This window comes from Ascaphus truei, chromosome 20 (genome assembly GCF_040206685.1).
Source record: "Ascaphus truei isolate aAscTru1 chromosome 20, aAscTru1.hap1, whole genome shotgun sequence".
Classification (NCBI taxonomy): domain Eukaryota; kingdom Metazoa; phylum Chordata; class Amphibia; order Anura; family Ascaphidae; genus Ascaphus; species Ascaphus truei.
In genome coordinates, this window is record NC_134502.1 from 26,762,926 (window position 1) to 26,782,024 (window position 19,099).

The 19,099-nt window shown below is 65.5% G+C and overlaps 1 protein-coding gene across 1 annotated transcript in view; it reads right to left on the minus strand.

The window, feature by feature from the left end:
- Nucleotides 1–1,213: 1,213 nt before the first annotated feature.
- The window catches only part of LOC142471394 (bestrophin-2a-like), a 31,719-nt gene continuing 13,833 nt past the window's right edge, over nucleotides 1,214–19,099 (minus strand). The window contains exons 3-5 of the mRNA XM_075578200.1: nucleotides 18,701–18,781; nucleotides 3,693–3,847; nucleotides 1,214–1,784 (exon numbers count right to left, since the gene is read on the minus strand). Of these exons, the coding sequence (XP_075434315.1) occupies nucleotides 1,370–1,784; nucleotides 3,693–3,847; nucleotides 18,701–18,781 (651 nt within the window). The 3' untranslated portion in view covers nucleotides 1,214–1,369. The remainder of the gene's footprint in view (nucleotides 1,785–3,692; nucleotides 3,848–18,700; nucleotides 18,782–19,099) is intronic.

A 19,099-nucleotide genomic window follows, 5' to 3' on the forward strand; every position in this document is an offset into this window, starting at 1 on the left:
TCAACTACATGACGAGATGGGAGACGGATTTAGGGGAGACACTAGAAGACGAAGACTGGGATAATATCCTTCAGGCTGCAGCCAAAAGCTCAGTCTGTGCCACGTTAAAGGAGAACGCATATAAGGTCCTCATGAGCTGGTAGCATACCCCACTTAAACTATCTAAATTTGTTAAAGGTTATTCGCCGCTTTGCCCAAAGCAGTGCGGAGAATCAGCGGATTTAAAACATATGCTGTGCTCTTGCCCGAGGGTGGTCCCGATTTGGGAAAACATTAGGAAATAGTTACAGAGGATTCTCAACTTGGAGATCCCCCTGGATCCGTGGCTGTTCCTTTTGGGCAGGCGAATCCAGGGATTGCCAAAAGCGGCACACAAGCTGGTTGCACATTTTGCAACCGCCACCCGATGCGAGATGGCGGCGGTATGGAAACAAGATGAAATGACAATTAACCCCAGAATTCGGAATAGAATTTGGCACGTATGCCAGATGGAACAGTTGACTAGTTGGGTCAACGACTCTGGCTCAAATTTCCTAAAAGTCTGGGCCCAGACAGACATCCCAGGGGTAGATGCCGGCACAATCCTGCATTAATAGAGTTGAATGCGTTCTCCGATGACGGGGCAAGACTCATGCACTACCAATTAGGAGACAGGTAGGACAAGCCCCGAGATAAGATGACAGGGCAACTAACCCTCTAAGCCTAGGAAGGATACAGCCGCATGGATGAAATCAAGGTTGCAACATCCATACAACTAGTTCAAGGCCGTCCCGCCCCCCCCCCCCCCTCCCACACACCCCTCCCTCTTTTTTCTTTCTTGTGTATACCTACTGTTGTCTTGTCTGAGTCATGTGGGTTAGGTTTGTCAAGTAGAGTGTTTAAATGTTGTGAGTCCAAGTTGACAAAGGTTGGAGCTCTATCCCTGCACCTACAGGGACGGAGGCTGTACTTGTATGGGTAATGTGATACCAAACTATGGAATGTGGCACATTGTATGCTCTGTAAAACCCAATAAAAACTTAAGTTGAAAAAAAATAAAATAAATAAAGAAATGATAACTCACAGTCACAAAGCACACGTCACATTTACAGTGCTGACACAGTGACATTACTGACTTCCTACACAGGGGAATACACTTACAGGGAATAAAGTGCTTTACTGTTACATTTACACACACAGGATATTTTATGTTCCCTGTTCTTCCCCCCCCCCCCCCTCTCCCACCCTACCCAAAATTACATACATGTGGCCGAAATCAGCCTTACATAGGCGGCCAGTTTACACGGTTTGGGGGCAGCCAGCCGGGCTTCACCTTTATTATGTGAGACCGGCTGCCCCATGCTACCATCACAGGGGGGTGTCACTTCAATCACAGAGGGGTTTCCTTGACGTCGGGGTCAGAGGCTGCGGAAGAACCCATGCCCTGGAAGATGCGGGCGAAGAGGGGGATGGGGACAGGCGGGGAAGGGTCGCGGCGAGAGCGAGGGGGAGAGGATGAGGGAGAGGCATCGGAAGAGTGAGGGGGAGAGGTAGTGGGAATGGGAGGGGGAGGGAAAGAGGATGAGAGAGAGGAATCGGAAGAGTGAGGGGGAGAGGAAGTGGGAAGGGGAGGGGGAGGGGGTGTGGAGGGAGGGGGAGTGCGAGGGGGTGGGAAGGTAGGGTGAGGGGGAGGGGGAGTGGAGGGAGAGGGAGTGGAAGGCTGGGACAAGGAGTCAGAGAAGGTCTCCTCTGTCGCCTCCACTATCACAGACTGATGCTGGTACCGCATCTCCTCCTCATCCAGCCTGGGAGGAAAGAAGAGGCATTAACGAGGGGGGTGGGAGGGCCAAGAGATCCCAGAGGGGGAGAGTAATGCCAGAGGAGGGAGTGAGGAGAGAGATGCCAGAGGGAGAGGGGGAGAGTAATGCCAGAGGAGGGAGTGAGGAGAGAGATGCCGGAGGGGGAGAGTAATACCAGAGCAGGGAGTGGGGAGAGAGATGCCTGAGGGTGATAGTAATGCCAGAGGAGGGAGTGGGGAGAGAGATGCCGGAGGGGGAGAGTAATGCCAGAGGAGGGAGTGGGGAGAGAGATGCCAGAGGGGGAGAGTAATGCCAGAGGAGGGAGTGGGGAGAGACATGCCAGAGGGGGAGAGTAATGCCAGAGGAGGGAGTGGGGAGAGAGATGCCAGAGGGAGAGGGGGAGAGTAATGCTAGAGGAGGGAGGTGGGGAGAAAGATGCCAGAGTGTCACGGTCGCCTAGACCTCCTGCCTAGCCATAGCTTCCTTGTCCACTGGGTGTCCTGCTGCCTTCTGTTGGCTCTGGGTTCCTCTGCCTGTCTGTCTTCTTGTTGCTCCTGTCTCTGTCCTTTATAGCTTGCTTCCTGTCTGTTGCTTTTGCCTTTGCTTCTAGTCAGACTCCCATGCACATGCCTGTCTTTGATTCCTGATCTGTTTATGTACCTGTACCTGTATTATAGTCTGTTCACAGTAAAGGCCCTTGCTAGTAATCTGGCTTGTCCCTGTTTGTTCCTTGCTCCCCGGTCTCCGTCCCTGCTCCCGGACCTGTCCTGCCCCGCCTGTCCTGTTCCAGTCTCCTCGTTGCCAACCTCTGCTTGTTACCTGACTTCGCTACCTGCCGCCTGCCTCGAACCCCTGCTTGTTACCTGATGTCGCTACCTGCCGCCTGCCTCAGACCTCTGCTTGTTACCTGACTTCGCTACCTGCCGCCTGCCTCGGACCCCTGCTTGTTACCTGACGTCGCTACCTGCCGCCTGCCTCGGACCCCTGCTTGTTACCTGACGTCGCTACCTGCCGCCTGCCTCAGACCTCTGCTTGTTACCTGACTTCGCTACCTGCCGCCTGCCTCGGACCCCTGCTTGTTACCTGACGTCGCTACCTGCCGCCTGCCTTGGACCTCTGCTTGCTACCTGACGTCGCTACCTGCCGCCTGCCTCAGACCTCTGCTTGTTACCTGACTTCGCTACCTGCCGCCTGCCTCGGACCCCTGCTTCTACCTGACTTCACTACCTGCCGCCTGCCTCGGACCCCTGCTTGTTACCTGACGTCGCTACCTGCCGCCTGCCTCAGACCCCTGCTTGTTACCTGACTTCGCTACCTGCCGCCTGCCTCGGACCCCTGCTTGTGACCCCTACTACGCTCGTGCTGTTCCGGCCACCGAGATCCTACCCGCCACAGGAGTCTCCCGTGACACAGAGAGGGGAGTGGGGAGAGTAATGCCAGAGGAGGGAGGGGGGGGGAAAGATGTCAGAGAGGGGAGTGGGGAGAGAGATGCCAGAGGGGGGGGGGGTGGAGGGATAGAGAGAGATGCCAGAAGGGGGAGAGTAATACCAGAGGAGGGAGTGGGGGAGAGATGCCAGAGGGGGAGAGTAATGCCAGAGGAGGGAGTGGGGAGAGAGATGCCGGAGGGGGAGAGTAATGCCACAGGAGGGAGTGGGGAGAGAGATGCCGGAGGGGGAGAGTAATGCCAGAGGAGGGAGTGGGGAGAGAGATGCCAGAGGGGGAGAGTAATGCCAGAGGAGGGAGGGGGGGAGAAAGATGCCAGAGAGGGGAGGGTAGAGAGAGATTCCAGTGGGGTGAGCGGGAAGAGAGATGCCAAAGGGGGGGTAGACAGATGCCAGAGGGTGAGGATAGGGGGGGAAAGAGCAAGATACCAGAGGGGGAGTGGGGTAGAAAGAAGCCCCCTGTGATACTCACACTATGTCAAACGTGGAGCCCTGGAAGGTGGGGGCATCTCTCTGGGTTATGGTGCCCACTGTGTACGGAGCGCGGGGCTCCGCGTCGTCCCAATAATGATCCTTCTCCATGGTAGGGAGGTCTGCGTACATCTCATCTACAGCCAACATGGACACCTGGGGGGAGGAGAGAGAGGAGGGAGTGTGTGAGGTGGTGGTGGGAGTGGGTGAGGGATGGTACGAAGCCATGTGGGGGAGGGGAGGAAGACACAAGCCCATGGGGGGGGTAGAAGACATGAGGCCACTGGGGGAAGGGCGGATGAAGCGCTCTGGGGGGAGGTATGAGGTGCTGCGGGGGGAACGGATGAGGTGCTGCAGGAGGGGGGGGAAGAGGCACTACGGGGGGTGGTTGAATCAGGCGCTGTGGGGGTGAAGAGATGAGGAGCTGCGAGGCGGCAGGGATGAGATGCTGTGGGGGGAAGGTATGAAGCGCTGCGGGGGTGGAAGGGATAAGGTAATATGGGTGGTGGCATGAGGCACTGCGGGGGAGGGGTGAGGCGCTGCGGGGGGAAGGGATGAGGTGCAGCGGGGGGAAGGGATGAGGTGCTGCGGGGGGAAGGGATGAGGTGCTGCAGGAGAGGGATGAGGCACTGAGGGGGGGAAGTGATGAGGCGCTGCGGGGGGAAGGGATGAGGAGCTGCGGGGGGAAGGGATGAGGTGCTGTGGGGGAGGGATGAGGCACTATGGGGGAGGGATGAGGCGCTGCGGGGGGAAGGGATGAGGTGCTGCGGGGGGAAGGGATGAGGTGCTGCAGGAGAGGGATGAGGCACTGAGGGGGGAAGGGATGAGGCGCTGCGGGGGGAAGAGATGAGGTGCTGCGGGGGGAAGGGATGAGGTGCTGTGGGGGAGGGATGAGGTAATACGGGTGGTGGGATGAGGTGCTGCAGGGGAGGGATGAGGCGCTGCGGGGGGAAGGGATGAGGTGCAGCGGGGGGAAGGGATGAGGTGCTCCGGGGGAGGGATGAGGCGCTGCGGGGGAAGGGATGAGGTGCTGCGGGGGGAAGGGATGAGGTGCTGCAGGGGAGGGATGAGGCACTGAGGGGGGGAAGGGATGAGGAGCTGCGGAGGGAAGGGATGAGGTGCTGTGGGAGAGGGATGAGGCACTACGGGGGAGGGATGAGGTTCTGTGGGTGGAAGGGATGAAGTAATATGGGTGGTGGGATGAGGCACTGCGGGGGGAAGGGATGAGGTGCTGCGGGGGGAAGGGATGAGGTGCTGCGGGGGAGGGATGAGGCACTGAGGGGGGGAAGGGATAAGGCGCTGTGGGTGGAAGGGATGAGGTGCTGCGGGGGGAAGGGATGAGGTGCTGCAGGAGAGGGATGAGGCACTGAGGGGGGAAGGGATGAGGCGCTGCGGGGGGAAGAGATGAGGTGCTGCGGGGGGAAGGGATGAGGTGCTGTGGGGGAGGGATGAGGTAATACGGGTGGTGGGATGAGGTGCTGCAGGGGAGGGATGAGGCGCTGCGGGGGGAAGGGATGAGGTGCAGCGGGGGGAAGGGATGAGGTGCTCCGGGGGAGGGATGAGGCGCTGCGGGGGGAAGGGATGAGGTGCTGCAGGGGAGGGATGAGGCACTGAGGGGGGGAAGGGATGAGGAGCTGCGGAGGGAAGGGATGAGGTGCTGTGGGAGAGGGATGAGGCACTACGGGGGAGGGATGAGGTTCTGTGGGTGGAAGGGATGAAGTAATATGGGTGGTGGGATGAGGCACTGCGGGGGGAAGGGATGAGGTGCTGCGGGGGGAAGGGATGAGGTGCTGCGGGGGAGGGATGAGGCACTGAGGGGGGGAAGGGATAAGGCGCTGTGGGTGGAAGGGATGAGGTGCTGCGGGGGGAAGGGATGAGGCGCTGCGGGGGGAAGGGATGAGGTGCTGCGGGGGGAAGGGATGAGGTGCTGCGGGGGGAAGGGATGAGGCGCTGCGGGGGGAAGGGATGAGGCACAACGGGGGGAAGGGATGAGGTGCTGCGGGGGAGGGATGAGGCACTGAGGGGTGGAAGGGATGAGGTGCTGCGGGGGGAAGGGATGAAGCGCTGTGGGTGGAAGGGATGAGGTGCTGCGGGGGAGGGATCAGGCACTGAGGGGGGGAAGGGATGAGGCGCTGCGGGGGGAAGGGATGAGGCGCTGCGGGGGGAAGGGATGAGGTGCTGCGGGGGGAAGGGATGAGGCGCTGCGGGGGGAAGGGATGAGGTGCTGCGGGGGAGGGATGAGGCACTGAGGGGGGGAAGGGATGAGGCGCTGTGGGTGGAAGGGATGAGGTGCTGCGGGGGGAAGGGATGAGGCGCTGCGGGGGGAAGGGATGAGGTGCTGCGGGGGAGGGATGAGGCACTGAGGGGGGGAAGGGATGAGGCGCTGTGGGTGGAAGGGATGAGGTGCTGCGGGGGAGGGATGAGGCGCTGTGGGGGGGAAGGGATGAGGCACTGTGGAGGGAAGGTATGAGTCGCTGTAGAGTGGGGGAAGGGATGAGGTGCTGCGGGGGGAAGGGATGAGGCGCTGTAGGGGTGGCAGTGATGAGGTAATGCGGGTGGTGGGATGAGGCACTGCGGGGGGGGATCGATGATGCACTGTGGGGGTAAGGTATGAGGCGTTATGGGGGGGAAGGGATGAAGCGCTGCGGGGGGATAAAGGTGAGGCGCTGCGGGGGGGAAGGGATGAGGCGCTTCGGGGGAAGTGATGAGGCGCTGTGGGGGGGATGAGGCGCTGCGGGGGGGAGAGATGAGGCGCTGCGGGGGGGAGATGAGGCGCTGCGGGGGGAAGGGATGAGGTGCTGCGGGGGGGAAGGGATGCGGCGCTGCGGGGGGGAAGGGATGAGGTGCTGCGGGGGGGAAGGGATGAGGTGCTGCGGGGGGGAAGGGATGAGGCGCTGTGGGGGGAAGAGATGAGGTGCTGCGGGGGGAAGGGATGAGGTGCTGCGGGGGGAAGAGATGAGGCGCTGCGGGGGGAAGGGATGAGGTGCTGCGGGGGGGAAGGGATGAGGTGCTGCAGGAGAGGGATGAGGCGCTGCGGGGGGGAAGGGATGAGGTGCTGCGGGGGGGAAGGGATGAGGTGCTGCAGGAGAGGGATGAGGCACTACGGGGGGGAAGGGATGAGGTGCTGCGGGGGGGAAGGGATGAGGCACTGCGGGGGGAAGGGATGAGGCGCTGTGGGGGGAAGGGATGAGGCGCTGCGGGGGGAAGGGATGAGGTGCTGTGGGGGGAAGGGATGAGGCGCTGCGGGGGGAAGGGATGAGGTGCTGCGGGGGGAAGGGATGAGGCGCTGCGGGGGGGAAGGGATGAGGTGCTGTGGGGGAGGGATGAGGCACTGATGGGGGGAAGGGATAAGGCGCTGTGGGTGGAAGGGATGAGGCACTGCGGGGGGAAGGGATGAGGCGCTGCGGGGGGAAGGGATGAGGCGCTGCGGGGGGAAGGGATGAGGTGCTGCGGGGGGGAAGGGATGAGGTGCTGTGGGGGAGGGATGAGGCACTGATGGGGGGAAGGGATAAGGCGCTGTGGGTGGAAGGGATGAGGCACTGCGTGGGAGGGATGAGGCGCTGCGGGGGAGGGATGAGGCACTGAGGGGGGGAAGGGATGAGGCGCTGTGGGGGGGAAGGGATGAGGCGCTGCGGGGGGAAGGGATGAGGCGCTGCGGGGGGAAGGGATGAGGCACTGCGGGGGAGGGATGAGGCACTGATGGGGGGAAGGGATAAGGCGCTGTGGGTGGAAGGGATGAGGCGCTGCGGGGGGGAAGGGATGAGGCGCTGCGGGGGGAAGGGATGAGGCGCTGTGGGGGGAAGGGATGAGGCGCTGCGGGGGGAAGGGATGAGGCGCTGCGGGGGGAAGGGATAAGGCGCTGTGGGTGGAAGGGATGAGGCGCTGCGGGGGGAAGGGATGAGGCGCTGCGGGGGGAAGGGATGAGGCGCTGTGGGGGGAAGGGATGAGGCGCTGCGGGGGGAAGGGATGAGGCACTGATGGGGGGAAGGGATAAGGCGCTGTGGGTGGAAGGGATGAGGTGCTGTGGGGGGGAAGGGATGAGCTGCTGCGGGGGGAAGGGATGAGGCGCTGTGGGGGGAGGGATGAGGCGCTGCGGGGGGAAGGGATGAGGCGCTGCGGGGGGAAGAGATGAGGCGCTGCGGGGGGAAGGGATGAGGTGCTGCGGGGGGGAAGGGATGAGGCGCTGCGGGGGAGGGATGAGGCGCTGCGGGGGGGAAGGGATGAGGTGCTGCGGGGGGGAAGGGATGAGGTGCTGCAGGAGAGGGATGAGGCACTACGGGGGGGAAGGGATGAGGTGCTGCGGGGGGGAAGGGATGAGGCGCTGCGGGGGGAAGGGATGAGGCGCTGTGGGGGAGGGATGAGGCACTGATGGGGGGAAGGGATAAGGCGCTGTGGGTGGAAGGGATGAGGCACTGCGGGGGGAAGTGATGAGGCGCTGCGGGGGGAAGGGATGAGGCGCTGCGGGGGGAAGGGATGAGGTGCTGTGGGGGAGGGATGAGGCACTGATGGGGGGAAGGGATAAGGCGCTGTGGGTGGAAGGGATGAGGCACTGCGTGGGAGGGATGAGGCGCTGTGGGGGAGGGATGAGGCACTGAGGGGGGGAAGGGATGAGGCGCTGTGGGGGGGAAGGGATGAGGCGCTGCGGGGGGAAGGGATGAGGCGCTGCGGGGGGAAGGGATGAGGCACTGCGGGGGAGGGATGAGGCACTGATGGGGGGAAGGGATAAGGCGCTGTGGGTGGAAGGGATGAGGCGCTGCGGGGGGGAAGGGATGAGGCGCTGCGGGGGGAAGGGATGAGGCGCTGTGGGGGGAAGGGATGAGGCGCTGCGGGGGGAAGGGATGAGGCGCTGCGGGGGGAAGGGATAAGGCGCTGTGGGTGGAAGGGATGAGGCGCTGCGGGGGGAAGGGATGAGGCGCTGCGGGGGGAAGGGATGAGGTGCTGTGGGGGGAAGGGATGAGGCGCTGCGGGGGGAAGGGATGAGGCACTGATGGGGGGAAGGGATAAGGCGCTGTGGGTGGAAGGGATGAGGTGCTGTGGGGGGGAAGGGATGAGGTGCTGCGGGGGAGGGATGAGGCGCTGTGGAGTGGGGGAAGGGATGAGGCGCTGCGGGGGGAAGGGATGAGGCGCTGCTGGGGGAAGGGATGAGGCGCTGTGGGGGGAAGGGATGAGGTGCTGCGGGGGAGGGATGAGGCACTGATGGGGGGAAGGGATAAGGCGCTGTGGGTGGAAGGGATGAGGCGCTGCGGGGGGAAGGGATGAGGCGCTGTGGGGGGAAGGGATGAGGCGCTGCGGGGGGAAGGGATGAGGCACTGATGGGGGGAAGGGATAAGGCGCTGTGGGTGGAAGGGATGAGGCGCTGCGGGGGGAAGGGATGAGGCACTGATGGGGGGAAGGGATGAGGCGCTGTGGGGGGAAGGGATGAGGCACTGATGGGGGGAAGGGATGAGGCGCTGTGGGGGGAAGGGATGAGGCGCTGCGGGGGGAAGGGATGAGGCACTGATGGGGGAAGGGATGAGGCGCTGCGGGGGGAAGGGATGAGGCACTGATGGGGGGAAGGGATGAGGCGCTGTGGGGGGAAGGGATGAGGCGCTGCGGGGGAGGGATGAGGCGCTGTGGAGTGGGGGAAGGGATGAGGCGCTGTGGAGGGAAGGGATGAGGTACTGCTGGGGGGGAAGGGATGAGGCGCTGTAGGGGGGCAGTGATGAGGTAATGCGGGTGGTGGGATGAGGCACTGCGGGGGGGAAGGGATGAGGCGCTGTGGGGGGGAAAAAGATGAGGCGCTGCGGGGGGGAAGGGATGAGGCGCTGCGGGGGGGAAGGGATGAGGCGCTTCGGGGGGAAGTGATGAGGCGCTGCGAGGGGGAGAGATGAGGCGCTGCGAGGGGGAAAGATGAGGCGCTGTGGGGGGGATGAGGCGCTGCGGGGGGGGAGAGATGAGGCGCTGCGGGGGGGAGAGATGAGGTGCTGCTGGGGGAAGGGATGAGGCGCTGCGGGGGGAAGGGATGAGGCGCTGCGGGGGGAAGGGATGAGGCGCTGTGGGGGGAAGGGATGAGGCGCTGTGGGGGGAAGGGATGAGGCGCTGTGGGGGGAAGGGATGAGGCGCTGCGGGGGGAAGGGATGAGGCGCTGTGGGGGGAAGGGATGAGGCGCTGCGGGGGGAAGGGATGAGGCGCTGCGGGGGGAAGGGATGAGGCTCTGCGGGGGGAAGGGATGAGGCGCTGCGGGGGGGAAGGGATGAGGTGCTTTAAAGGGGGGGATGGGATGAGATGCTTTAAAGGGGGGGATGGGATGAGATGCTGTAGAGGGGGGGAAGGGATGAGGCGCTGCACGGGGAAGGGATGAGGCGCTGCACGGGGAAGGGATGAGGCACTGCGGGGGAGAAGTGATGAGGTGCTGTAGAGGGGGGAAGGGATGAGGTGCTATAGAGGGGGGAAGGGATGAGGGGGTGTAGGGGGGGCAGTGATGAGGTAATGTGGGTGGTGGGATGAGGCACTGCGGGGGGGGAAGGGATGAGGCACTGCGGGGGGGGGAAGGGATGAGGTGCTGTGGGGGGAAGGGATGAGGTGCTGTGGGGGGAAGGGATGAAGCGCTGCGGGGGGGAAGGGATGAGGCGCTGTTGGGGTGGAAGGGATGAGGCGCTGCGGGGGGGAAGGGATGAGGTGCTGCGGGGGGGGAAGAGATGAGGCGCTGCGGGGGGGAAGAGATGAGGCGCTGTGGGGGGGAAGGGATGAGGTGCTGCCGGGGCGGAAGGGATGAGGTGCTGCGGGGGGAAGGGATGAGGCGCTGCGGGGGGAAGGGATGAGGTGCTGCGGGGGGAAGGGATGAGGCGCTGTGCGGGGGATGAGGCGCTGCGGGGGGGAAGGGATGAGGCGCTGTTGGGGTGGAAGGGATGAGGCGCTGCGGGGGGGAAGGGATGAGGTGCTGCGGGGGGAAGAGATGAGGCGCTGCGGGGGGGAAGAGATGAGGCGCTGTGGGGGGGAAGGGATGAGGTGCTGCCGGGGCGGAAGGGATGAGGTGCTGCGGGGGGGAGAGATGAGGCGCTGCGGGGGGAAGGGATGAGGTGCTGCGGGGGGAAGGGATGAGGCGCTGTGCGGGGGATGAGGCGCTGCGGGGGTGAAGGTATGAGGTGCTGTGGGGGGATGGAAGGAGGCGCTGCGGGGGGGATGGGTGGAGGCGCTGCGAGGGGGAAGGGATGAGGCGCTGCGGGCTGAAGGGATGAGGTGCTGCGGGGGGAAGGGATGAGGCGCTGCGGGGGGGAAGGGATGAGGCGCTGCGGGGGGGAAGGGATGAGGCGCTGCGGGGGGGGATGAGGCACTGCGGGGTGAAGGGATGAGGCGCTGCGGGGGGAGGGGATGAGGCGCTGCGGGAGGAAGGGATGAGGTGCTGCGGGGGGGGAAGGGATGAGGCGCTGCGGGTGGGAAGGGATGAGGTGCTGTGGGGGGAAAGGTATGAGGTGCTGCGGGGGGGGAAGGGATGAGGTGCTGCGGGGGGAAGAGATGAGGCGCTGCGGGTGGGAAGGGATGAGGCGCTGTGGGGGCGGAAGGGATGAGGCGCTGCGGGGGGGAAGAGATGAGGCGCTGTGGGGGGGAAGGGATGAGGTGCTGCCGGGGCGGAAGGGATGAGGCGCTGTGGGGGTGGAAGGGATGAGGTGCTGCGGGGGGGAGAGATGAGGCGCTGCGGGGGGAAGGGATGAGGTGCTGCGGGGGGAAGGGATGAGGCGCTGTGCGGGGGATGAGGCGCTGCGGGGGTGAAGGGATGAGGCGCTGTGGGGGGATGGAAGGAGGCACTGAGGGGTGAAGGGATGAGATGCTGTAGAGGGGGGGAGGGATGAGGTGCTGCGGGAGGAAGGGATGAGGCGCTGCGGGGGGGATGGGTGGAGGCGCTGCGAGGGGGAAGGGATGAGGCGCTGCGGGCTGAAGGGATGAGGTGCTGCGGGGGGGAAGGGATGAGGCGCTGCGGGGGGGAAGGGATGAGGCGCTGCGGGGGGGAAGGGATGAGGCGCTGCGGGGGGGATGAGGCACTGCGGGGTGAAGGGATGAGGCGCTGCGGGGGGAGGGGATGAGGCGCTGCGGGGTGAAGGGATGAGGTGCTGCTGGGGGGAAGGGATGAGGCGCTGCGGGGTGAAGGGATGAGGCGCAGTGAGGGGGAAGGGATGAGGCGCTGCGGGGGGAAGGGATGAGGTGCTGCGAGGGGGAAGGGATGAGGCGCTGCGGGGTGAAGGGATGAGGTGCTGCGGGGGGGAAGGGATGAGGTGCTGCGGGGGGAAGGGATGAGGTGCTGTGAGGGGTGAAGGGATGAGGTGCTGGGGGGGAAGGGATGAGGTGCTGCGGGGTGAAGGGATGAGGTGCTGCGGGGGGGAAGAGATGAGGCGCTGCGGGGGGGAAGAGATGAGGCGCTGTGGGGGGGAAGGGATGAGGTGCTGCCGGGGCGGAAGGGATGAGGTGCTGCGGGGGGGAGAGATGAGGCGCTGCGGGGGGAAGGGATGAGGTGCTGCGGGGGGAAGGGATGAGGCGCTGTGCGGGGGATGAGGCGCTGCGGGGGGGAAGGGATGAGGCGCTGTTGGGGTGGAAGGGATGAGGCGCTGCGGGGGGGAAGGGATGAGGTGCTGCGGGGGGAAGAGATGAGGCGCTGCGGGGGGGAAGAGATGAGGCGCTGTGGGGGGGAAGGGATGAGGTGCTGCCGGGGCGGAAGGGATGAGGTGCTGCGGGGGGGAGAGATGAGGCGCTGCGGGGGGAAGGGATGAGGTGCTGCGGGGGGAAGGGATGAGGCGCTGTGCGGGGGATGAGGCGCTGCGGGGGTGAAGGTATGAGGTGCTGTGGGGGGATGGAAGGAGGCGCTGCGGGGGGGATGGGTGGAGGCGCTGCGAGGGGGAAGGGATGAGGCGCTGCGGGCTGAAGGGATGAGGTGCTGCGGGGGGGAAGGGATGAGGCGCTGCGGGGGGGAAGGGATGAGGCGCTGCGGGGGGGAAGGGATGAGGCGCTGCGGGGGGGGATGAGGCACTGCGGGGTGAAGGGATGAGGCGCTGCGGGGGGAGGGGATGAGGCGCTGCGGGAGGAAGGGATGAGGTGCTGCGGGGGGGGAAGGGATGAGGCGCTGCGGGTGGGAAGGGATGAGGTGCTGTGGGGGGAAAGGTATGAGGTGCTGCGGGGGGGGAAGGGATGAGGTGCTGCGGGGGGAAGAGATGAGGCGCTGCGGGTGGGAAGGGATGAGGCGCTGTGGGGGCGGAAGGGATGAGGCGCTGCGGGGGGGAAGAGATGAGGCGCTGTGGGGGGGAAGGGATGAGGTGCTGCCGGGGCGGAAGGGATGAGGCGCTGTGGGGGTGGAAGGGATGAGGTGCTGCGGGGGGGAGAGATGAGGCGCTGCGGGGGGAAGGGATGAGGTGCTGCGGGGGGGAAGGGATGAGGCGCTGTGCGGGGGATGAGGCGCTGCGGGGGTGAAGGGATGAGGCGCTGTGGGGGGATGGAAGGAGGCACTGAGGGGTGAAGGGATGAGATGCTGTAGAGGGGGGAGGGATGAGGTGCTGCGGGAGGAAGGGATGAGGCGCTGCGGGGGGGATGGGTGGAGGCGCTGCGAGGGGGAAGGGATGAGGCGCTGCGGGCTGAAGGGATGAGGTGCTGCGGGGGGAAGGGATGAGGCGCTGCGGGGGGGAAGGGATGAGGCGCTGCGGGGGGGAAGGGATGAGGCGCTGCGGGGGGGATGAGGCACTGCGGGGTGAAGGGATGAGGCGCTGCGGGGGGAGGGGATGAGGCGCTGCGGGGTGAAGGGATGAGGTGCTGCTGGGGGGAAGGGATGAGGCGCTGCGGGGTGAAGGGATGAGGCGCAGTGAGGGGGAAGGGATGAGGCGCTGCGGGGGGAAGGGATGAGGTGCTGCGAGGGGGAAGGGATGAGGCGCTGCGGGGTGAAGGGATGAGGTGCTGCGGGGGGGAAGGGATGAGGTGCTGCGGGGGGGAAGGGATGAGGTGCTGTGAGGGGTGAAGGGATGAGGTGCTGGGGGGGAAGGGATGAGGTGCTGCGGGGTGAAGGGATGAGGTGCTGCGGGGGGGAAGGGATGAGGTGCTGCGGGGGGGAAGGGATGAGGTGCTGCTGGGGGGAAGGGATGAGGCGCAGCGGGGGGAAGGGATGAGGCGCTGCGGGGGGAAGGGATGAGGCACAGCGGGGGGGAAGGGATGAAGCGCTGCGGGGGGGGATGAGGCACTGCGGGGTGAAGGGATGAGGCGCTGCGGGGGGAGGGGATGAGGCGCTGCGGGGGGAAGGGATGAGGCGCAGTGGGGGGGAAGGGATGAGGCACTGCGGGGTGAAGGGATGAGGCGCAGTGGGGGGGAAAGGATGAGGCGCTGCGGGGGGGAAGGGATGAGGCGCTGCGGGGGGGGATGAGGCACTGCGGGGTGAAGGGATGAGGCGCTGCGGGGGGAGGGGATGAGGCGCTGCGGGGGGAAGGGATGGGGCGCAGTGGGGGGGAAGGGATGAGGCACTGCGGGGTGAAGGGATGAGGCGCAGTGGGGGGGAAGGGATGAGGCGCTGCGGGGGTGAAGGGATGAGGTGCTGCGGGGTGAAGGGATGAGGTGCTGCGGGGGGGAAGGGATGAGGTGCTGCGGGGGGGAAGGGATGAGGTGCTGCGGGGGGGAAGGGATGAGGTGCTGCTGGGGGGAAGGGATGAGGCGCTGTGGGGGCGGAGGGGATGAGGCACTGTGGGGGCGGAGGGGATGAGGTGCTGCGGGGGGAAGGGATGAGGTGCTGCGGGGGGGAAGGGATGAGGTGCTGCGGGGGGGAAGGGATGAGGCGCTGCGGGGGGAAGGGATGAGGTGCTGCGGGGGTGAAGGGATGAGGTGCTGCGGGGTGAAGGGATGAGGTGCTGCGGGGGGGAAGGGATGAGGTGCTGCGGGGGGGAAGGGATGAGGTGCTGCGGGGGGGAAGGGATGAGGTGCTGCGGGGGGGAAGGGATGAGGTGCTGCTGGGGGGAAGGGATGAGGCGCTGTGGGGGCGGAGGGGATGAGGCACTGTGGGGGCGGAGGGGATGAGGTGCTGCGGGGGGAAGGGATGAGGTGCTGCGGGGGGGAAGGGATGAGGTGCTGCGGGGGGAAGGGATGAGGTGCTGCTGGGGGAAGGGATGAGGCGCAGTGGGGGGGAAGGGATGAGGTGCTGCTGGGGGGAAGGGATGAGGCACTGTGGGGGGAAGGGATGAGATGCTGCGGGGGGAAGGGATGAGATGCTGCTGGGGGAAGGGATGAGGCGCTGCGGGGGGGAAGGGATGAGGTGCTGAGGGGGGGAAGGGATGAGGTGCTGCTGGGGGGAAGGGATGAGGTGCTGGGGGGGAAGGGATGAGGCACTGCGGGGGGAAGGGATGAGATGCTGCGGGGGAAGGGATGAGATGCTGCTGGGGGAAGGGATGAGGCGCTGCGGGGGGGAAGGGATGAGGTGCTGCGGGGGGGAAGGGATGAGGTGCTGCGGGGGGGAAGGGATGAGGTGCTGCTGGGGGGAAGGGATGAGGTGCTGGGGGGGAAGGGATGAGGCACTGCGGGGGGAAGGGATGAGATGCTGCGGGGGGAAGGGATGAGATGCTGCTGGGGGAAGGGATGAGGCGCAGCGGGGGGGAAGGGATGAGGCGCTGCGGGGGTGAAGGGATGAGGTGCTGCTGGGGGAAGGGATGAGGCGCAGTGGGGGGAAGGGATGAGGAGCAGCGGGGGGAAGGGATGAGGTGCTGCGGGGGGAAGGGATGAGGCACTACGGGAGGAAGGGATGAGGTGCTGCGAGGGGGAAGGGATGAGGCGCTGCGGGAGGAAGGGATGAGGTGCTGCGGGGGGAAGTGATGAGGTGCTGTGGGGGGGGGGAGGGATGAGGTGCTGCGGGGGGAGAGATGAGGCGCTGCGGGGGGAAGGGATGAGGTGCTGCGTGGGGAAGAGATGAGGCGCTGCGGGGGGAAGGGATGAGGCGCTGCGGGGGGAAGGGATGAGGTGCTGCGGGGGGAAGGGATGAGGTGCTGCGGGGGGAAGGGATGAGGTGCTGCGGGGGTGAAGGGATGAGGCACTGCGGGGGGGAAGGGATGAGGCGCTGCGGGGGTGAAGGGATGAGGCACTGCGGGGGGGAAGGGATGAGGCGCTGCTGGGGGGAAGGGATGAGGCACTGCGGGGGGGAAGGGATGAGGCGCTGCTGGGGGGAAGGGATGAGGTGCTGCGGGGTGTAGGGATGAGGCACTGCGGGGGGGAAGGGATGAGGTGCTGCGGGGTGTAGGGATGATGTGCTGCGGGGGGGAAGGGATGAGGTGCTGCTGGGGGGAAGGGATGAGGCGCTGCGGGGGGGAAGGGATGAGGCACTGCGGGGGGAAGGGATGAGGTGCTGCGGGGGGGAAGGGATGAGGTGCTGCTGGGGGGAAGGGATGAGGCGCTGCGGGGGGGAAGGGATGAGGCACTGCGGGGGGAAGGGATGAGGTGCTGCGGGGTGAAGAGATGAGGCACTGCGGGGGGGAAGGGATGAGGTGCTGCGGGGTGTAGGGATGATGTGCTGCGGGGTGAAGGGATGAGGTGCTGCTGGGGGGAAGGGATGAGGTGCTGCTGGGGGGAAGGGATGAGGCGCTGCGGGGGGGAAGGGATGAGGCACTGCGGGGGGAAGGGATGAGGCGCTGCTGGGGGAAGGGAAGAGGCGCAGTGGGGGGAAGGGATGAGGAGCAGCGGGTGGAAGGGATGAGGTGCTGCAGGGGGAAGGGATGAGGCGCTGCGGGGGTGAAGGGATGAGGCGCTGCTGGGGGAAGGGATGAGGTGCTGCGGGGGGAAGGGATGAGGCGCTGCGGGGGGAAGGGATGAGGTGCTGCGGGGGTGAAGAGATGAGGCGCTGCTGGGGGGAAGGGATGAGGCTCTGCGGGGTGAAGGGATGAGGCGCTGCGAGGGGGAAGGGATGAGGCGCAGCGGGGGGGGAAGGGAGGAGGCGCTGCGGGGGGAAGGGATGAGGTGCTGCGGGGGGGAAGGGATGAGGCGCTGTGGGGGCGGAAGGGATGAGGCGCTGCGTAGGGAAGGGATGAGGTGCTGCGGGGGGAAGGGATGAGGCGCTGCGGGGGGGATGGGATGAGGCGCTGCGAGGGGGAAGGGATGAGGCGCTGCGGGGGTGAAGGGATGAGGTGCTGCGGGGGGAAGGGATGAGGCGCTGCGGGGGGGAAGGGATGAGGCGCTGTGGGGGCGGAAGGGATAAGACACTGCGGGGGGAAGGGATGAGGCGCTGTGGGGGGGAAGGGATGAGGCGCTGTGGGGGCGGAAGGGATGAGGCACTGCGGGGGGAAGGGATGAGGCGCTGTGGGGGCGGAAGGGATGAGGCGCTGCGGGGGGAAGGGATGAGGCACTGCGGGGTGAAGTGATGAGGCGCTGTGAGGGGGAAGGGATGAGGCACTGCGGGGGGAAGTGATGAGGCGCTGTGGGGGCGAAAGGGATGAGGCGCTGCGGGGGGGAAGGTATGAGGCGCTGTGGGGGGAGGGATGAGGCGCTGCGGGGGGGAAGGTATGAGGCACTGCGGGAGGAAGGGATGAGATGCTGTAGAGGGGGGGAAGGGCTGAGGTGCTGTAGAGGGGGGGAAGGGATGAGGTGCTGTGGGGGGAAGGTATGAGGCGCTGTGGGGGGGAAGGGCTGAGGTGCTGTAGAGGTGGGGAAGGGCTGAGGTGCTGTAGAGGGGGGGAAGGGATGAGGTGCTGTGGGGGGAAGGTATGAGGCGCTGCGGGGGGAAGGGATGAGGCGTTGCGGGGGAGGAATGAGGCGCTGGGGGGGGAAGGATGAGGCACTCTGGGGGTAAGGGATAAGGCCCTGCGGGGGGGAAGGGATGAGGCGCTGCAAGGGGAGGAAGGGATGACATGCTGCAGAGGGGGGGAAGGGCTGAGGCGCTGCAGGTGGAAGGGATGAGGCGCTGGGGGGGAAGGATAAGGCGCTGCAGGGGTGAAAGGGATGAGGCGCTGTGGAGGGAAGTTATGAGACACTGCAGGGGATGGGATTAGGCTGCGGGAGGGTGAAGGGATGAGGAGCTGCGGGGGGAAGGGATGAGGCGCTGTGGGGGGGAAGGGATGAGGCGCTGCGGGGGGGAAGGGATTAGGTGCTGCGGGGGGAAGGGATGAGGCGCTGAGGGTGGGAAGGATGAGGCGCTGTGGGGGGAGGGATGAGGCGCTGAGGGGGGGAAGGGATGAGGTTCTGCCGAGGGGGGGGAAGGGATGAGGTTCTGCCAAGGGGGGGGAAGGGATGAGACGCTGCAGAGTGGGGGGAAGGGATGAGAAGCTGTGGGGGGAAGGTATGAGGCACTGCGTGGGGGAAGGGATGAGACGCTGCAGGGGGACAGGGATGAGGCTCTTTGGGGGAGGGATGAAGCGCTGCAGAGGGGAAGGATGAGGTGCTGCGGTGGGGGGTAAAGGGAGGCGCTGCGTGGGGGATGGGAGGCACCGCGGGGGGGGAAGGGATGAGGCACTGCGTGGGGGGCAGGGATGAGGTGGTGCAGGTGGAAGGGATGAGGCTTTGAGGGGGGAAGGGAAGAGGCTGCGGGGAGAAGGAGGGGATGAGGCTTTGAGGGGGGAAGGGAAGAGGCTGCGGGAGAGGGAGGGGATGAGGCTCTGGAGGAGAAGGATGAGTCTGTGTGGGGGGAAAGGGATGAGGCGCTGCGGGGGAGAAGGATGAGGCTCTGCAGGGGGGAACGGATAAGGCGCTGCGGGAGGGAGGAAGGGATGAGGCTCTGCGGGGGGAGAGATGAGGCGCTGCGGGGGGGGGAAGGGATGAGGCGCTGCGGGGGGGAAGGGATGAGGCGCTGCGGGAGGGAGGAAGGGATGAGGCTCTGCGGGGGGAGAGATGAGGCGCTGCGGGGGGGGGAAGGGATGAGGCGCTGCGGGGGGGAAGGGATGAGGCGCTGCGGGAGGGAGGAAGGGATGAGGCGCTGCGGGAGGAACTAAGGGATGAGGCACTGCGGGGGTGGGGAGGGATGAGGCGCTACGGGGGGGGGGGAGATGAGGCACTGTGGGGGAGCGGGGGGGGGAGATGAGGCTCCGTGGACATTACCTGGAAATTCCTGTCAATCAGATAATTGGTCTCAAAATCGTCGTCGTCCTCCCCGAACGGGTTAATGAGCTGCTCCCCTACCTGCAAATGAAAGAGATGTCAACCGCTCAACTTTAATACTATAAGGGTAACAGAATGTAAGAGAGGGGAGCGCATGGGGAACGGGAATAGACATATCCAAAAACTGATCAAGAAATAGTCAACACAAAGAAGCCGCCTATTGTTGCACTCAGCCAAACACAAGTAGTAAGTATGAGACATATCACATCTAAGGCAAGCTGAATAACCACTGATCTCAGTGACACGCTCTACTGAGAAGGGTATGTCCGGCCACATAAAAAATTAACATTGTAATTAGTCTATAACTCTGCTAAGCGCTCAAATAGATAAATGAATGAA